The sequence below is a fragment of the Morus notabilis genome, unplaced genomic scaffold, assembly GCF_000414095.1.
Source record: "Morus notabilis unplaced genomic scaffold, ASM41409v2 Scaffold203, whole genome shotgun sequence".
In the NCBI taxonomy this organism is placed as follows: domain Eukaryota; kingdom Viridiplantae; phylum Streptophyta; class Magnoliopsida; order Rosales; family Moraceae; genus Morus; species Morus notabilis.
Genome location: NW_010361196.1, coordinates 569,340 through 587,077, shown reverse-complemented (window position 1 = coordinate 587,077; position 17,738 = coordinate 569,340). Strand labels below are relative to the sequence as shown.

The 17,738-nt window shown below is 36.9% G+C and overlaps 2 protein-coding genes across 2 annotated transcripts; one reads left to right on the top strand and one right to left on the bottom strand.

The window, feature by feature from the left end:
* Positions 1 to 268: 268 nt before the first annotated feature.
* On the bottom strand, positions 269 to 4,953 carry LOC21407637 (monogalactosyldiacylglycerol synthase 2, chloroplastic). Its single transcript, XM_010098692.2, has 8 exons — positions 4,273 to 4,953; positions 3,288 to 3,460; positions 1,958 to 2,119; positions 1,562 to 1,703; positions 1,236 to 1,460; positions 1,086 to 1,148; positions 910 to 984; positions 269 to 803 (listed from the first exon to the last, which is right to left on the bottom strand). Exons 1-8 carry the CDS (start codon positions 4,555 to 4,557, stop codon positions 543 to 545), a joined length of 1,386 nt encoding a protein of 461 aa, XP_010096994.1. The 5' UTR covers positions 4,558 to 4,953; the 3' UTR covers positions 269 to 542.
* An 8,408-nt stretch (positions 4,954 to 13,361) lies between these two features.
* Positions 13,362 to 16,993, top strand: LOC112091712. The gene is made up of 7 exons (XM_024165974.1): positions 13,362 to 13,657; positions 13,779 to 13,983; positions 14,128 to 14,675; positions 15,038 to 15,352; positions 15,757 to 15,904; positions 15,959 to 16,251; positions 16,369 to 16,993. Exons 1-7 carry the CDS (start codon positions 13,362 to 13,364, stop codon positions 16,991 to 16,993), a joined length of 2,430 nt encoding a protein of 809 aa, XP_024021742.1.
* The last annotated feature ends 745 nt before the right edge of the window (positions 16,994 to 17,738 follow it).

Sequence of the window (17,738 nt, the reverse complement as noted above, 5' to 3'; positions counted from 1 at the left end):
TTCAACAATTTGGAGACAAAGAAAAGGTAGGAGTAGTTTGCTTCTGGACCATACCAGTTTTGACGCGCTTTAAAGCCCCATTGTGCATGTCAACTCAGGTGTTCTATAGCTTCAAAGCGACCTTGAAATTGAGACCATTCAAAGACAAGCCAAAAAAAAAAAAAAACCTCTTGCACTCTGCACCTTCCTTTTGAATTAGATGATATGCGTAGATTTTGGTAAGTTAAGAGTGTGAAAGTGACAATTATTTTGAGCAAGCAGTAAACCAAAATCATATAGGAAAATATGGTAGAGTGAGAAACTGCATAAGTTACAACACAATCATCATTCTCCTATCCTATCCTTTTTTTTTTTGGGGTCAAAACTAACCTAAATGGGGGAAAAAAAAGAAACAACAATCCTTACAAACACCACAGCTTGTTTAGCATACTTTAAAAAAACAAGCTAATAAGCCAAAGAATGATAATAATTGAGCTAACTGTACACGGCATTCTATTTTAGGGAATTTCCCTATAACAATGAAACATGCACTATGGAATGAGCTAAATCAAACTCGTGAATGATGAAGTCAACATGTAGGGGATGTTCGCTAGAGGGCCTCGTTGCTCTGCGAGCTCGTGAATGTCTCTGACAATGTCGAAAACCGCCTCTGGTTGTGATAGTTTAAGTGCATTCTCAGACATTCTCTTGAGTTCATCTGTTTTGGTGCTGAACCATTCAGACACAATTCTTGCTGTCTCTTTTGGACTTCTTGTGAAGACGCCGGCTCCATTGTTAACAACATATGGAACATTTCCCTTTTCCTGAGGTTGCCATATGAATTTGGAAAAATTCAATAAGAAGGCTAAAATAGCAGGTGTAAGTTATCAAAATATGAGAAAATTGCTTTGTTAGAAGATGAGTACTAACTTGTCCTGGAATGTAGTCATTTAGAATGATAGGAAGTCCTCTAATTAGTGCCTCTGCAATTGTACCAGGTCCAGCCTGCGAAAAATAGAACCAAGAAAATTCCATTACACAAGAATTTATGAGACATTATTCATCATACATTGAAAAGAATGTTCATTCAAAAATTGCCAACTTACCTTTGTTATTATGCAGTCACAAGCTCCCATCCATTTCTGCATTTGGTTCTCGAATCCGCGAACCTAAAACGAAGAAAAAGAAATGTTTCACATTAAGAATGTTGAAGTGAATGTCTAAATAGAGTGGCAAAATGTAGATAGGGGAATCACCTTCACTGGAATATTCCACTCCTCAGATTCAAGTGAGGAGGCAAGAGTTTTATTTCTGCCACAAATGATAATTAGTTGTCCAATTGGCTTCCCTAGTTCTTTGCAAAAGAGTGATTCTCCAAGAGCCTTTGCAGTTTTCTTGACAGGTCCCATTCCTTCACCGCCTCCCATTAGCAAAACCGCAGGCAAATCGGGGTCCATTTCAAGTTCTTCCCTTAATTGCTCCTATAAGAACCATAAAATACGCAACAACCAGGCAGAACTTGTGTTAGTATTCCATAATCCTAAACAATGCACAAAAACTAAAATCTCAAACACTAACCGACCTTTGAAAGAACTGCTCGGGCAAAAGATGGCCTAATTGGCAAACCGAAAACGCGAGTCTGAGACTCATCGAGACCATCTAGTAAAGCCCTCTTGGCCACCTCTGGTGATGGGCAGTAGCACCTATTTACCCCAGGATGAAACCTGGATGTAATTTGAATAAAGTTAGGAGATTGGATGATTAGTTCCAAAAGGGGTAAACAAGAAACCTATAACTGTAAAGGTAAATATAAACCTGAGCATATCGTTTAAACATAAATATTATTATAGACTCATAAAGATATTGGGCCACTCGACTTAACAAGTTTGACTGTTTACAATGAAATGCCAAGACCTTAAAAGTCCAATCTCTTAGGGAAAAAAAAAAAAAAAAACTACTGATTGGCTTAAAGTTTTACCATGTAGGATGGCAACTATTGAGGTCTGTGATAACTGTCACAAAAATAACTTTCTTCTGAAGGCCTTGCCATTTGAGAACCCACAATGGAATATGCTGCATCAATGGATGCACACTGATGATAATATCTGGCTTATACTCCATTAAACCTGCCTCCACTTCCCTTCAATCACATAACACAATACAACTCAGCAAATCCCATCAAACTAAGAATTCGAATCATGCTCTCCAGCTAGCCAATGACTAATTTCCCATGTTAAATTCCAAACTCTCAACAGAATCTCAAAACTTTGGTGAAGTTATAAAAATGATTTCCAGCTCTTAACATATGAGTGAATAGCAAGTGGAGGACAAAGAATCATTATAAAGAAAAAGAAGAAAGGTGTTAAACTTTATTGAACATATAAAATAGTCAAAAGATTCTTTACAACATTAAATTTTTAAGTAGAATAAGATTGTTTACAGAACTTCTATCACATTTTGGTTGCCAAACGGAGATATCAATGAATATAACCGCAGTATCATGGTTTTAATAGTAGATGACATCTTCTAATAGTGTATAATTTTGATGGTTAAATCATATCAAGATCACGTCTGCATCAAATAGCACTTCAATTTTTAAAATTATTGGATTAGAGCCTTCTTTTCCGTGATTGCTTACTCCTTGTGAATACAGTAACCAAAGTGTAATGGAACCACTAAGTGGAAAAAAAAAAAAAAAAATTGCCAGCCTTCACGTGATAAAAATAAAAAGAAATTAAAAATCAACGTCTATACATGCATATAAAAAAAATGAAATGTATAGTAGTCTTGCTCGAAAACTACAACCTACTTGTGATAAAAAATAAAAATAAAAATAAAAAAACAAGAAAAAAACAAAAAACAACAAAACTACAAAGCTACAACCTACAACCTACTTCAAGCCAATGAGCAAAATATTTGCCCCGTTTAGAATTGTTCTTATTTTTGTTTTTCACATTTTTCAAAAAAGAAAAAATAAAAACGATTTTAAAATGGCATTTGGCATAATTAAAGATAAAAAATAGAAATTAAAATGATTTTTTAGTTTAGTGTAAAATATGAGAGAAATGAAAAACGACTTTTAGTCGTTTTTCATTTTTTATTTTCATTTTCTCCTCTCTTGAGCAGAGAGAGACATGTGAATTTTTTTATACTGAAAATAATCTCTTGATAAAACTATCAAACGTTTTCATTTTCATTTTTATACAAAAAATAAAATTATTTTAGAACGAGTTCTAAATGCACCTATTATTTTGATGTCGTTTTTTGACTAGAAACAAAAAAAGAGTGGAATTGGGTAAAAATGTTACTTGGCGTAATAGGCAGCAATGGCAGCAAGATAGCAAGAGTGTATCCAACGAGGTGAAGTGCTGTGAAAAGCAACCTTCCACAGCTGCACATGTTTCACCATGAACTTGTACGACCTCTCCATGTCGTTTAATGGCCAACCCGTGTACTCTTTCCACACATCTTTAACAAATATCTGCCAAAAATAAAAAAAAAAGAAACAGAAGTCACATGAGAAAGATGTCAAAGTAAGAAGCTTCTTGATTGGAGAATGGAGATTGTGAAACTCTTGAATGATTTCATGAATTTACACACAAAGTGCACTTCCATTCCAAGGCCTTGTATTTGAGGAGAAATCAATCCAGAAGAGTAAAATAGGAAATGCATTTTTTCTTTTTTTTTTTTGTTTAAAGAAAAAATCCATTGAGAAAAAAAAATGAAAATCGCGTGAGCTTTGAAAATATATATATATATATATATATATATATATATATATATATATATTTGGAAATCAGTGAGTTCATGGTATGTAATGCAAGGAAGAACGATGTAACTGCTAAAGCACTTCAAGTAATTAAAAATAATAAAAAAATAAAAGAGAAGATAAAGAATTTGATAGAGGGAGAGAGAGCCTATGTACATCCAACAAGAAAAATAAAACGTAATGATAGGGGGAAATCAGAAAGAAATAATGAATACGCAAAGGAAATTGATAAAAAATACAAAATATTAAGTCAAAGAAAGGAAACCAGAATTTCTGAAAACATGCAACAGGAAACAACGCTTTTGAAACAAATTCGCTTGTGGATCTAAGAACAAAAACTTGGCAACAAAAGACGAAAGATGAACTTTTTCCTAAGAAAAAGAGATTCGAACGGGAGAATTATACCAAAAAAATTAAAAAAAAAAAAAAAAAAAAAAAAAAAAAAAAAAAAAACAACAACAACAGCGTAAATAGAGGACCAAAAACCAGAAAAAAGAAAAAAGATCACAACAATAGTTTCCTACCCTGTATTCATCACCGAACTCCATCTTAAAAGCATCTCTAATGGCCTCTGCGGAGGCTCTATGACCACCTCCAGTGTCACTCATAAGAATCAGAACATTTTTTGTTCTTTCAGCTCCAATCTGCACCAATTCCATTGTCCCGTCTTCATCATAATCATATTCCTCCTCATTTCCACATTTCTTGCTCTGACTCTTACTCCCAAGGAGGTGATGAGAAGACGAATATCCACCCAGACCAACCCTCTGGAATATCGATTTCCTCGGTGACACCACGGACATCGCCATATCCTTATAATATCAGAAAAATTTGACGGATCCAACGGTCGGGATTTGTTTCCTGCCACTGGGAAATGGGATTTTCCCTGCAGAGAAAAAACAGGGGAAAACAGAGGAGGTTGTTTTCTTGCTTTTGTAGGAACTGAGGGAAAATTTATGAGTTGTAGTGTTTGGTGTGCGCACAACTGCAAAGATCAAAACAGAATTTGTGGTGTTCGGAGAATTCCCGGGTAAATTCAGCAGTCGGATTTCGTTTCTCCCGCCGGAAAATAGATTTTCCGGCAAGAAAAAAACGGGGAAAAAGAGAGGGGGAGAGAAACGAGGTTGTGGCTTGTTGGGGCAATAATAGGGGGGAAGAGAAATATTGCGTTGTGTGGTATGTTTATGTTAATATTTTTGTTTGTGATTTGCTGTTATGTCCAAGTTGGCAAAGAGAAGAACGTGGAGATCCTATAAGGGTGTTTTTGGATGCTGGAATTATGCTTTGGAATTTTGGGGTAGTGAAGTAATTTATGTTGTGTTAATATTTTTGTTTGTGATTTGCTGTTATGTCCAAGTTTTTTTTTTTTTTTTTTTTTTTTTTTATTTTTTTTTTTTTTTTTTTTTTTTTTTAATTGTTGTTTTTTCCAAGTTGGGAAAGAGAAGAACGTGGAGATCCTATAAGGGTGTTTTTGGATGCTAGAATTATGCCTTGGAATTTTGGGGTAGTGAAGTAATTTATGGAAGGCTTTTGGGAGTTAAGGATTTCAGATCCGCATTTTTTTTTGGAATGTTCGGAGGGGAAGATTCGAATCTTTAGACAATGCCACCAATGGCTGTACAGTTGGTTCTTCTAAATCATAGGTTGTAGGTCGTTGATGGTTGTCTTTTTCCCCCAGGTTGTTTTGGTTTCTCTGAGGGGTAATTTTGGAATTGTGAAGTTGATAACTTTGATTTAAGTGAGTTGGAAAGACTGGTTTGCGCTTCTGGCGTTAGAAGATTTTGTTATTCTTTTTTTTTTTAATTTTTTTTTAGTTATGGAAATAAAGGAGCTGTGACTTAAAATAGGTGCAAAAAAAGAAAGATTCATCTCTCTAAAGAAAAAAAGGAGACTGTTAGCCTCATGAAAATTTTTAACCATTACTCCTTAAAAAAAAAAAAATGAAAACATACCATAAAAATATATTCTTAATTTGGTTAGTACATATGTACGCATATATGTATCGATTCATGTGACATATTTGCATGGGTAGAAGAGGGATCCACATGGCTAGAAGATGTGTTGAGTTAATTATTTCTAACAATTGAAAACTTTATTTTTTTTAAGTTGGAATTAGAACTCGTCACCATCGTAGAGTAAAATATGGATAAAAGCTTATTACTTTTTATTCCTTAAACCATAAATTGTTTCGTGAGTAGGTAATACTCATTTCTTTTAAAAAAAAAATAAGGATCTTGAGTTCTAATTCTCAAAATCAGAATTATCCTTTCAGTTTCTATCCCTATAAATATTAGATTTCGTATCTCATTTCTCACTACATGTAGCAAAGATAGATTTCACCTTCTACAATAAATATATATATATATATATAATTTTTGCAAAAGGAAAAAAAATCATAATTTAGGGGCAGAGCGACGCTTAAAGGCAGAGCTTTCTTAAAGCCCTTTCTTTCAGTTTTTTGGTGAGAGCTTTCTTAAAGGGATTGATGAGTTATATTCTTCTTTAAGGGCTGTTTGATCTTCCTATACAACATTTTACTGGTTAATAAGACTCGATTGACTTTGCATTACTGAGAGAATATACCCTTAAGACAAGAAAAATATTACTCAAAAGACAGCAAAAACTTGGATATTTTGAATAAAATAATCAATCACAACATAAACAATATAAAAAAATGGTTGAGTCATTTCTTTTATATTAGGAGACGTTTGGTTCATAAATTAGAATAATGTGATTAGAATCATTTTTTATTTACGTGTATTTTTTATGAAAGAAAATATTATAGCAAATCATGAACCATGATTCAAATCATGATTTGAATCCTCAAACCAAACATCCCCTTAGTGTTATTTTTTTCTTTTTTTTCTTTTTGCTGGAAATTCATATATATTAGTCAATTTCTTGTTATTGCGGTCAAAAGTTTGCTCTAACTAGACGATAAAACCCAAGTTGTAACGCAACTTCATCCCAAGCACACATACAGAAGAAGAAATCAGATAGCACAAGACAAGAGATTTGCCTTTGAATATGATAACAGAAAGAAAAAAAATTGGATGTGGTTTGAAAGGGACATGTGTACTTGGAAAGAGCCAATTAATAAAAAGTTTGTTTATAAAGTGAAAGAGGATGAAAGGGTTAAAAATTAAAATCTAGTAGTGCACATTTTCTCCCACGCAATCAATATGGACCCATAGCTCAACATATGAAAGAATGGTTTCTTTTTTTTTTTTTTTTTTTTTTTTTTTTTTTTTTTTTTTTTTTTTTTCTGGTTGGAAGAATGTTTTTCTTTTTCTTGTGTTCTTTATGAGTGATGGATTGGAAGATAATATACAATGATTTTACGTAATGTGTAAGAATGAAAATAATGTCCCGTTTCGAATGGAAAAAAAACAACTAAAAAAAGCCAGTAAAACAAAAAGGGAACAGTGGAGATTGTATTTCCCAATTAAAATGATAATTTTGTTCTTTAGTTGTTGCTAGCATTACTCATAATACAAAAGTTATGATGTGTAACGTTACTTTAAGCTGCATCACTAATATATATTTGCCGATCATATATTTACTAATTTATTTCAATAATTACGCTGGAATATTTGCGGGCCCCAAATATTGTGAATGCCAGCCCATTAGGAACAATGTTAAAGCTGGCTCAAGGGACCAGGTCGTTGATTTGTGGAAGTTACAGAATTGGGGCCCCTGAAGGGAACCCATGTTGCTGTTTATGGGGCTAATCATAATAGAACTAATCTATAAAAGAAAAGACAATAAAATTAAAATTTTATTAATTGGTCATTGTGACAATTTGTTTATTTTTTTTCCGGAAGATTACTTTATTTTTTCAGTTTTAATTATTGATGTTAAAATTGACGAAAAATTTCAAAAATTTAACAAAGTAATCATATCCGTATTGTATGTTTGAATAAATCAAGACCGTCGGATGAGTAACTTTTAATTGTTAAATGATCCAACGGTTGAAAGGATGAAGGGTAGAGAAGGGCATTTAATATTTTATGTGAAGGGCTACCGGATGAAGAGAGTGGTGTTTCTCAAGAGGGGAAAAAAAAGGGACAAGAGTGGATCAGCACGTGAAAACGTTCTCTCTCCATTTCATCTTCCGAAACTATAGGAAGAAAGGGAGGAATTTCATCTTCGACGGTTTGATTAAACCATGAAGATGATTCCAATAGAGAGCGGAACAAAAATACGATGTCGTAGTTGCAATGGCCTCGGACATAATAAAGCTACATGCAAGTATAAAACTACTCAATGGCACCGTATGCTCTTCACCAACCCAATACTATTATGCCGCCACCATGCAGTACGTATGGCTGGCAATCCGAATAGCGACAGACGACACGACTCGAAACTCACACGAAATTAGTGGGTTTGAGTTTATTATAAATGAGTTCGGATTATAATCGGGTTGACACGAATTAACACGATTAACTATATGTATCATCTACAATCTAATGATATGTGATATAACATGAAAGTTTAATAGCATATTAAATACAAATAATGTGAATTTTAATATTTATAAGTAAAATTTATTTATTTTTCTTAAAGCAAAATATAAATTGACCAATAAGCATGTTAAATTTGTCTTGACCGTGTTAAATAAATCATTATTATATTAGTTATTTATTCAATATATTAATTTAAACGGGTTATACGGATTGACACGATTAACACGATTAATAAACGGGTTGAAAAGAACATGACCCACTAACACGAATTGTCACCCTTAACATTACCAGACAATGAACATGGAATACAAATTAAAATAGCTCTAGTGCTTTTTTTTTTTTTTTTTTTTAAATACTCCTTGTTCAAGCTATGTAAAACTTCTCTCATTTGATATTCCATCTAATATAAGACTATTGGAATAGCAAACTTCTATATTCCATCTAATATAAGACTATTGGAATAGCAAACTTCTATTCTCCTTGACGGTTTGACTTTATCTCATCATGTTAATCTTCTTTCTCCAAAAATAATTCTCTGATTGCATATCATCAATATTCTTATGATCTATTTCCTAATCACACATCCACAATTTCAATACTAAGAAAAAAAAAACAGCACTTCAACATTCAAGCCACACTGACCTTTACAATTTTTATTATCTTTCTGATCCTCTTCCTATTTAATTGCATGGGATGTGCATGACAGGTGCTACAAACAAGTGAAATTGCATGAAACATGTAACACCTTCACAACAATAACACACACCATCAAACAACATGAAGTTCTGCTGCTTAAAAATGACATCTAATTCCGAACTGAAATCTCATATCTCCGTTACGACTCACTATAACTCCGTTATGACTTACTATCACTCTGTTACGACTCGTCCTTAGAGTATTACGCTACTCTTCATTTCAATTACAATGAAAGAAATTAGTTTTTAATAATTGATAATGTAACTTTACATTTTTACCCTCGAAATAAATAATTGCAGTCTCATATCTCTCTTACGACTCACCATCTCCTTGTTACGACTCGTCATTAAAGTAGTGTATTATCCCACTCACTTTACCCATTTACTGTAAAGCCCGAGAAAATCCTAAAGTAGAAAATTTTCAATTGTAAAATTTAACTTATGATTTTTCTTGTGACAACGTATATTTATTACCTTTATAATGGAATGTAAACTTCCATATCAACGAGATCTCACGTGGTAGGCCAATGAGATGGTACATGTATTGAGCATAATCATCATTATGATTAACTGGGATCAAGTTCTGCTTGAAATTATGAATTAACATGAATTTTGACGATTTAGAATGTCTTGATGATCAAGGATCTAAATCAAGAGTCCAATGAAGAAAGCATAATAAATGACAATTTTAAGACATATAACTTAACATAAATTTAGACGTTAATTGAAGAATTCCTGTTATGTAAACATTGTTTGATAATTGTGAAAGTTATTTCATGAATATTTAAACCCAACGATTGCTTCCATGACTTTCATGAAAATATATAATGAGGCGATAATGTGTTCGTCGAACGATAATGTCTACTCTCATGAATGAGTTACATTAGATTCTTTAATGATTTAATTGGAAGTCAACCTCTGTAGAATTTTTCAATATTTGTTCCTTAGTGTGAGAAATCCTAGAGGGGATTAGCACGTTACGATGTATGACATTTCCAGTCAAATATTTATATTGAAGTACCTTGAAATTATGTTGAACTTTATTTAATTAGTACAAATGATTAGGAAGATATTTGAATTAATAGACCATTATAGACGAGGTTTTGAATCAAGGGTCTAGCTTAGGTCTAAAGTTGATCGATGGTGTAGAATGTATTTAGGCTTGACCAATGGCGTAGATATTGGAGATGACAAGATCGATGTAGAAATTATAGATGATTTTGATTAAGTTTGATCAAGGGTGGAGAATTATTTAGATGCTTTGAGAAGGCTTGCATGCATCCAACTTGTTTGAAGAATTTGCATGGCTAAATTAGGAAGTGTCTCATAATTGTGTACCATGCAAAGTACTAGGTGATAGTAACCCATCATGCTTAAAGAGTCAAACTTGGTCAAAGAACCAATCAAATTCTACAAACCCTTTCTCTCTCTACTCTCCCACTCTCCCTCTCTTCCTTTTCTCTCTTCCCCCACGTCCCTTCCTTGTTTGTGGTCTGATTTTCCAGCCCATTTGGAGACAAAGCAAGTCTCAAATTTACCTCTCCAAAGCCCCCCATATATAAAGAATAAGATGCCACTAAAAAGCTCTACCTCCCTCACTCATTTTTCTCTCTCACTCTCACTCCTCTAAGCTAGAAAAACCCTACTTAATCACTACCTCTCAGCCACGCCTCTTAACAGCCCAACTCTCCGTGATTTCACCCTCAAGTCTCAAAGACATCACTTCTAAGAAGCTTGAATGGAGTAGTTGTAACACCCTCCAGAATTAAACTTGTTTAATTATGATAATTATGGTTTATTAGTGTGCCTAAATTTATTTTCTTAATTAATCATGAGCTTTTAAATTTATTTTTAGTATTTGCAATTTCACCTCTATTTATTTTATTTATTTTTCCTTAATATTTTTCCCAATTTTCTTTTCCTTCTATTTCTCCTTTTCCTCTTTCCTTATTTCTTTTCTCTTTTCCCTCCTCACGTTACTCTCTCTCTCCCTCTCTCAATCTCCCGAGCTCTCTCCTTCACTCTCTCTCTCTCTATCTCTCTCTCTCTCTATCTCTCTCTCTCTCTCTCTCTCTCTCTCTCTCTCTCTCTCTCTCTCTCTCTCTCTCTCTCTCTCTCTCTCTCTCTCTCTCTCTCTCTCTCTCTCTCTCTCTCTCTCTCTCTCTCTCTCTCTCTCTCTCTCTCTCTCTCTCTCTCTCTCTCTCTCTCTCTCTCTCTCTCTCTCTCTCTCTCTCTCTCTCTCTCTCTCTCTCTCTCTCTCTCTCTCTCTCCCTCCCTCTCCCGTTCATCTCTCCCTCTCTCTCTCAAAGTTTTCTTTCTCAAGGGCTGAATTTAAACCAAAAACGGAGATTTCCAAGAGGTTTTCAACATCAAAGCTTGGATCGAGGTAAAACTCTTTGAAACTTACTTTAGATTTTCAGATTTAGCTTTGTGGAACTCGTTTTAGTCGAGTTTGGTGATTTTTGGTTTACATTTTTGTTTTCGAGTGGAATCCGAATGGGATTTGGTGAAACCTTGATGAAAATTGGGGGTTTTTGATTCTTTGGACCCCATTTGTTGATTTGAAACTGGATCTATGCATTTCCCTTGAGAATATGTCCAAATCGGACCCAACGTTTGCAGGTTTTGGCTTTGTTCCTCGCGAATCGGCCATGGCTGGCCCTGGGATTTTTCCCCACCGGTTGACCGGTCCAGTCGACCGGTCACCCTTCCACCGGTCGACCGATCCGGTCGACCGGTCACCTCTCCACCGGCCGACCGGTGGAGTTACACTCCTCTGTCACCGGTCGACCGGTTCCTACTGAAACTGACCCTAAACAGTCCTAAAACCCTGTTTTGACCCCGAAACTCAATGTGGGATTGACCTAACCTCATTTGAGAACTCAAAATGAGTGGATTAACCACATGAATCATTATTTTCCATTCGATTCTCCGGAATAAATTTCCATTGTCAAAGAATCATGATTTGAATTAAGAATTGTTTATGAACATTGATTTTGAACTATGGCACACTAATATGATACAATTGCATCTAATTAAACGAGAATGTTTGATGAGAAAGGTCAAACTCTAAATTGTTGATTTTGATGGGAAAGTTAGTGGCACGATTGGGAATTGAAGCCTCAAAGGCAAGCAGAGCTAGGGCTATGTGAAGACAGCCACAGGTTTGATATCCAACAGGTAGGATATTCTTGTCCATATCCTTGTTAGCCTTACTTTAAATGGTTTTAGCCAATGAAAATATTTTAGAACAAAACATTTTTAAAGAAAATGATTTTAAGGAAATAGCATGAGAATGCTATTAAGTTTTCCAATGATTTTGGAAATGAGATTTTAAAGAGTATCATTTCCTAAAATTAAATATTTTAAGGAATGATATAACGCATGGTGGCCACAAAGATCGGGATGTGGGAATCGCATCCTTGGGGGTTTTTACGGATCCACTTCTTGTTTAGTGGAACAATGGCTCTGCACTTTTCTCTAGACAGACATTCTTACCTTTCATTATACATATATTTTCTACTATGTGAGTATTTCTTTTTCTAAAAAGGGATGACCGGTTCTGGGGGTATATCTTCAGACCGTGAGTACCTTTATTTTAAATGCTTTATAAAATTATATCCTACTGAGCCTTTCGCTCACCTTTCTTGTTTTCAAATGTATTAAACCCCCTCCAGGCGACGCGAGGAGTAGTGCGAAGTAGGTAGCTACTACCGGTGACGTGGACTTGACCTCGGAAAGTGAAAAGTTGTCTTTCCTCTTATCTTTTATTTTAAGGCATGTATAAAAGATTATGGATTGTAAACTTAAATATTACTAGACTGTGGTTGATGTCACATTTACTTTTGTTTATATTCATGTATGCTAAACACCTGTGGGAATTTCTGACATGATACCAGGGACTTTAAACTGGTTTGGTTGGAAATTCCACCACCATTCTTGAAATTGAATTCCTCTTAAAAAAAATAAGGGACTCGTTTGGAAATACCCGGATGTTTTGGATTTGAAAGAAATTAAAGTATTTGCTAATCACTCTCTCAAACAGGTTTAAGTTTCTAAATGAGCCTCCACGTCACTAACCCCAGTTTGGGGGCGTGACAAGACTTGGTATCAGAGCGCCCTTGGTTTAGAATCTTAGGGTTTGGAATTATGCATACATGAATGACATCAGGAAACCACTAAAACAGTCTAGCTTTCTTTTCATATAAAAGAATGCCGCCGCACCGTAGAAACCCTAACCCACCGGCGATGCCAAATGAGTAATTCATGGAAGCCATGTATGCCGCCTTCCAGGGGATGGCTACTAGAGCCCAAAATGAACGTCCTGCGGAGGATAGAAAACAGAACTATTTTCGTGAGTACTAGCGTAGTTCAATTCCTGCATTCACTAGCGTGGGTGGACCCCAGGAAGCTGAGTATTGGTTCGAATCGGTGTCTAAGCATATTAGTACCATGGGAGTACCGGATGAGTATTGGGTGGAGTTCGCAGCTTTTAAGTTTAAAGGTCCTGCAGGTGCGTGGTGGAAGCATATCTGGCGAATACATGATGTAGAGGGGTTGACTTGGGAACAATTCGAAGCGCTCTTTAATGAGCAATTCCTTCCCCAAAGTTATCGAGATGAAAAGGCCATAGAATTCATGGGCCTACAGCAAGGGGATATGACAGTGAGGGAATACGAAGCTAGGTTCAATGAGCTATCCTGTTTTGCTCCTTCCGTGATTGAATCGGAGCGCATGAAGTGCCTAAAGTTCGAGAAAGGTCTTAAGGGTGTGATCTGAAAATCAGTGGTAGCTTTAAGGCATCGAGTCTATAGTGACTTGGTTGCAGTAGCCATCTCTGTTGAACAAGAGCACATCGCCTTTTTCCAGGATCGAGAAGCTTCAGGAAGAACCTCAGGAGGACCCCAAAGGAGTAACCGAAAAAAGCCGTGATCAGGGGCAAGGTAGTGGGGGAGTGCCTAGTGGTAGCAGTGGCTCTTCAGGAAGTGGGAAGAGTGGACCCTATAGCTTCAAGTGCCACCACTGTGGGGAGCTAGGGCATATCAGGAGAAACTGTCCTATCAGGGGCCAACAGGTGAACCAACAGACCTAGCAATCACCACAGTTCACGCCTTACTATTAGCCCCAGTTGCCTGCACAGATGCTAATTCCTCCTGCATCGATCTTTTGTCCGCTGAACTACTCTTATTTCAGGCCACAGGCTTTCGTATCAGTATAGTCTACCCCACCGCAACAACAGTACAGGCCTGGAAACCAGAAACCTAACAACAACGAGAGAGGAAAAGGGAAAGCACCGGGGCAGATGCATACCATGGCCGGGGGAAGTTCTGGAGCTCAACCTGGAAACCCAGTCGTTGAGGGTATGGTACCTATCTCTCACTCTTTTGCACGAGTTTTGTTCGACACTGGTGCTACGCACTCTTTTGTTTCCACTTCTTTTGTGAAAATTTTGGGTTTGAAACCCGATGACTTAGAGACTTCAATGTTTATAAGTTCTCCATTGGGATGTGTGGAGGTGACTAGTATATGTAGGTCGTGTGTGATCATGATTGGAAGTGAGAAATTAAGGGCAGATTTGATAATCCTTCCCATGAATCAGTTTGATGTAGTGCTTCGAATAGATTGGTTGTCAAGATATAGGGTGATTGTTGATTACCACCGTATGAGAGTTACCTTGACTACCGGTTCTGGCACGATAGTAACGTATCAGGGAGGTGTTAACCCAGTTACAGAAGAACGACTACTGAGGCATAGTGTCAGAGGACGGTAGAATTTAGCTTGTTTCTCATTCCTTTCGGCATTAGAGGGTGAATCCGGTATCGCCGGGGAGAATGTTGAGGTCCCGGGGTCAATGAATATGCGGATGTATTCCCTGATGAGTTGCCTGGCTTACCGCCTGACCGAGAGATCGAGTTTTGCATCGACTTACTTCCAGAAACGGCTCTGATTTCTATTGCTCTGTATCGAATGGCACCTGCGGAGATGAAAGAGCTAAGGAAATAGCTCGAAGAGTTGGCAGAAAAGGGATTCAATAGAAACAGTACTTCCCCGTGGGGTGCACCTATCTTGTTTACGAAAAAGCATGACGGATCCCTTCGGTTGTGCATAGACTATCGACAATTGAATAGGGTTACCGTGAAGAACAAGTACCCATTGTCGAGGATCGATAAGTTGTTCGATCAACTGGGAGGATCACGGTACTACTCAAAAATTGACTTGAGATCTGGGTATCATCAGTTGAAGATTAGGGAATATGATATTCCAAAAATAGCTTTCAGAACTTGCTATGGGCATTATGAGTTCTTAGTAATGCCTTTTGGATTGACGAATGCCCCTGCCACTTTTATGGACTTGATGAATCGAGTCTTCCACCCGTATTTAGACCAGCTTGTGATAGTCTTCATTGATGACATCCTGGTTTATTCAAAGACTTCGGAATCCTGGTTTATTCAAAGACTTGGGAAGAGCATGAGCAACATTTAAGGATCGTTCTCCAGACTCTTCGAGAACACCAGCTTTATGTAAAGAAGGAGAAATGTGATTTCTGGTTGACCGAAGTCAAGTTCCTTGGACATGTTATATCTGGACAAGGAATTTCAGTGGATCCCTCAAAGATTGAAACGGTGCTACAATGGGAACGACCGAAAAACGTAGCCAAAATTCGAAGCTTCCTAGGACTTGCGGGGTATTATCGATGATTTGTAAAGGATTTTTCGAGTATTGCTGCTCCAATGACTCGGTTGACTAAAAAGGAAGTCAGGTTTGAATAGGATGTCGATTGTGAACATGCATTCCAAGAACTGAGGACTAGGCTAACCAATGTGCCAATTCTGATGATTCCTAATAGCGATGAGCTGTACGAGGTGTATTCCGATGCATCAAGACAAGGACTTGGGTGTGCTCTGATGCAAAATGGACATGTTGTGGCCTATGCATCTCGTCAACTGAAGCCACATGAGCAGAACTACCCCACGCATGATCTAGAGTTAGCAGCTGTGATTTTTGCTCTCAAGATATGAAAATGCTACCTCTATGGAGTAAAATTCTAGATATACTCCGATCATAAGAGTCTGAAGTATCTGTTCACTCAGAAGGACTTAAATCTGAGACAGAGAAGATGGATGGAATACATGGAGGATTATGACTTCACCTTGCAGTATCATCCTGGAAAAGCCAACGTGGTAGCAGACGCTCTCAGCAGAAAGACTCTAGGAATCCTAGCATCTTTGGCATTGGAAGATTGGAAACAGAGTGCAATTGTAGGTGACTATGATCTTCAGTATTATGAGGATTCTAACAAAGCTATGGTGTACAACTTGGTTTCAACACCAACTCTTATACAGTAAGTCAAGCAGAACCAATGGCAGGATTCGCATCTTCAGGGAATTTGGACCCGAGTTCAGAATGGAGAAAAACTAGACGAATGGAATATTCAGGAAGATAGAACGCTCTACTTCAGGAATCACCTTATTGTACCTCAAGTGGATGAGATAAAGAAGACAATCCTTCACGAGGCTCATAAATCGAGGTTTGCTATTCACCCTGGGAGTACCAAGATGTATCAAGACCTCAAAAGGCAGTATTGGTGGAGAGGTATGAAGAAGGATGTTCACCAATACGTGTCAGAATGTGCGACTTGTCTTCGAGTCAAGGCTGAATATCGGAAACCTACTAGAGAATTGCAGCCTCTTCCTATTCCTGGATGGAAGTGGGAACACATTACGATGGATTTTCTGATCGGATTGCTGAGGATTGGACATCGGCTTGATACCATATGGGTCGTTGTGGGTAGGTTAACAAAGTCCGCACACTTCATTCCCTTTCATGCGACATATTCCAGGAAAGTTCTAGCAGAGTTGTATCTGGAGCATGTTGTCAGACTTCACGGAGTTTTGTTGTCTATCACATCGGATCGTGACACTCGTTTCAACGCTAGATATTGGAGAAGTTTCCAAGAAGCCATGGGAATCGAACTGAATTTCAGCACCGCATTTCATCCTCAGATCGACAGACAATCTAAGAGAGTTATTCAGATTTTGGAAGACATGCTTCGTGCTTGCATTCTAGATTTCGGTGGAAACTAAAAGAAGTATCTTCATTTAGCTAAGTTCACCTACAACAACAGTTATCAGAGTAGCATTGGGATGGCCCCATTCAAGGCGTTGTATGGCAGACCTTGTAGATCGCCAGTTTATTGGCTTGGGTCAGAAGATCGACTGACCCTTGGACCGGATGTTATCCAGGAGAATAATGAAAAGATAGCCGTGATCCGGGAACGACTGATAACGGCTCAGTGTCGTCAGAAGAGTTATGCTGACAGGAGGCGTAGACCCTTAGAGTTGTAATTTCACCTCTATTTATTTTTCCTTAATATTTTTCCCAATTTTCTTTTCCTTCTATTTCTCCTTTTCCTCTTTCCTTATTTCTTTTCTCTTTCCCCTCCTCACGTTACTCCCTCTCTCCCTATCTCAATCTCCCGAGCTCTCTCCCTCACACTCTCTCTCTATCTCTCTCTCTCTCTCTTTCTCAAAGTTTTCTTTCTCAAGGGCCGAATTTAAACCAAAAACGGAGATTTCCAAGAGGTTTTCAAAACGGAGATTTCCAAGAGGTTTTCAACATCAAAGCTTGGATCGAGGTAAAACTCTTTGAAACTTACTTTAGATTTTCAGATTTAGCTTTGTGGAACTCATTTTAGTCGAGTTTGGTGATTTTTGGTTTAAATTTTTGTTTTCGAGTGGAATCTGAATGGGATTTGGTGAAACCTTGATAAAAATTGGGGGTTTTTGATTCTTTGAACCCCATTTGTTGATTTGAAACTGGATCTATACA

Coding starts and splice junctions, on each gene's coding strand:
- LOC112091712 (XM_024165974.1), top strand. CDS start 13,362: ATGGGAGTACCGGATGAGTATTGGGTGGAGTTCGCAGCTTTTAAGTTT. Junction 13,984..14,127: donor GTCCTATCAGGGGCCAACAG/GTGAACCAACAG, acceptor GTATCAGTATAG/TCTACCCCACCGCAACAACA. Junction 14,676..15,037: donor AGGCATAGTGTCAGAGGACG/GTAGAATTTAGC, acceptor ACAATTGAATAG/GGTTACCGTGAAGAACAAGT.
- LOC21407637 (XM_010098692.2), bottom strand. CDS start 4,557: ATGGCGATGTCCGTGGTGTCACCGAGGAAATCGATATTCCAGAGGGTT. Junction 3,461..4,272: donor AGTTCGGTGATGAATACAGG/GTAGGAAACTAT, acceptor TATTTTTGGCAG/ATATTTGTTAAAGATGTGTG. Junction 1,149..1,235: donor AGTGGAATATTCCAGTGAAG/GTGATTCCCCTA, acceptor TCTTCGTTTTAG/GTTCGCGGATTCGAGAACCA.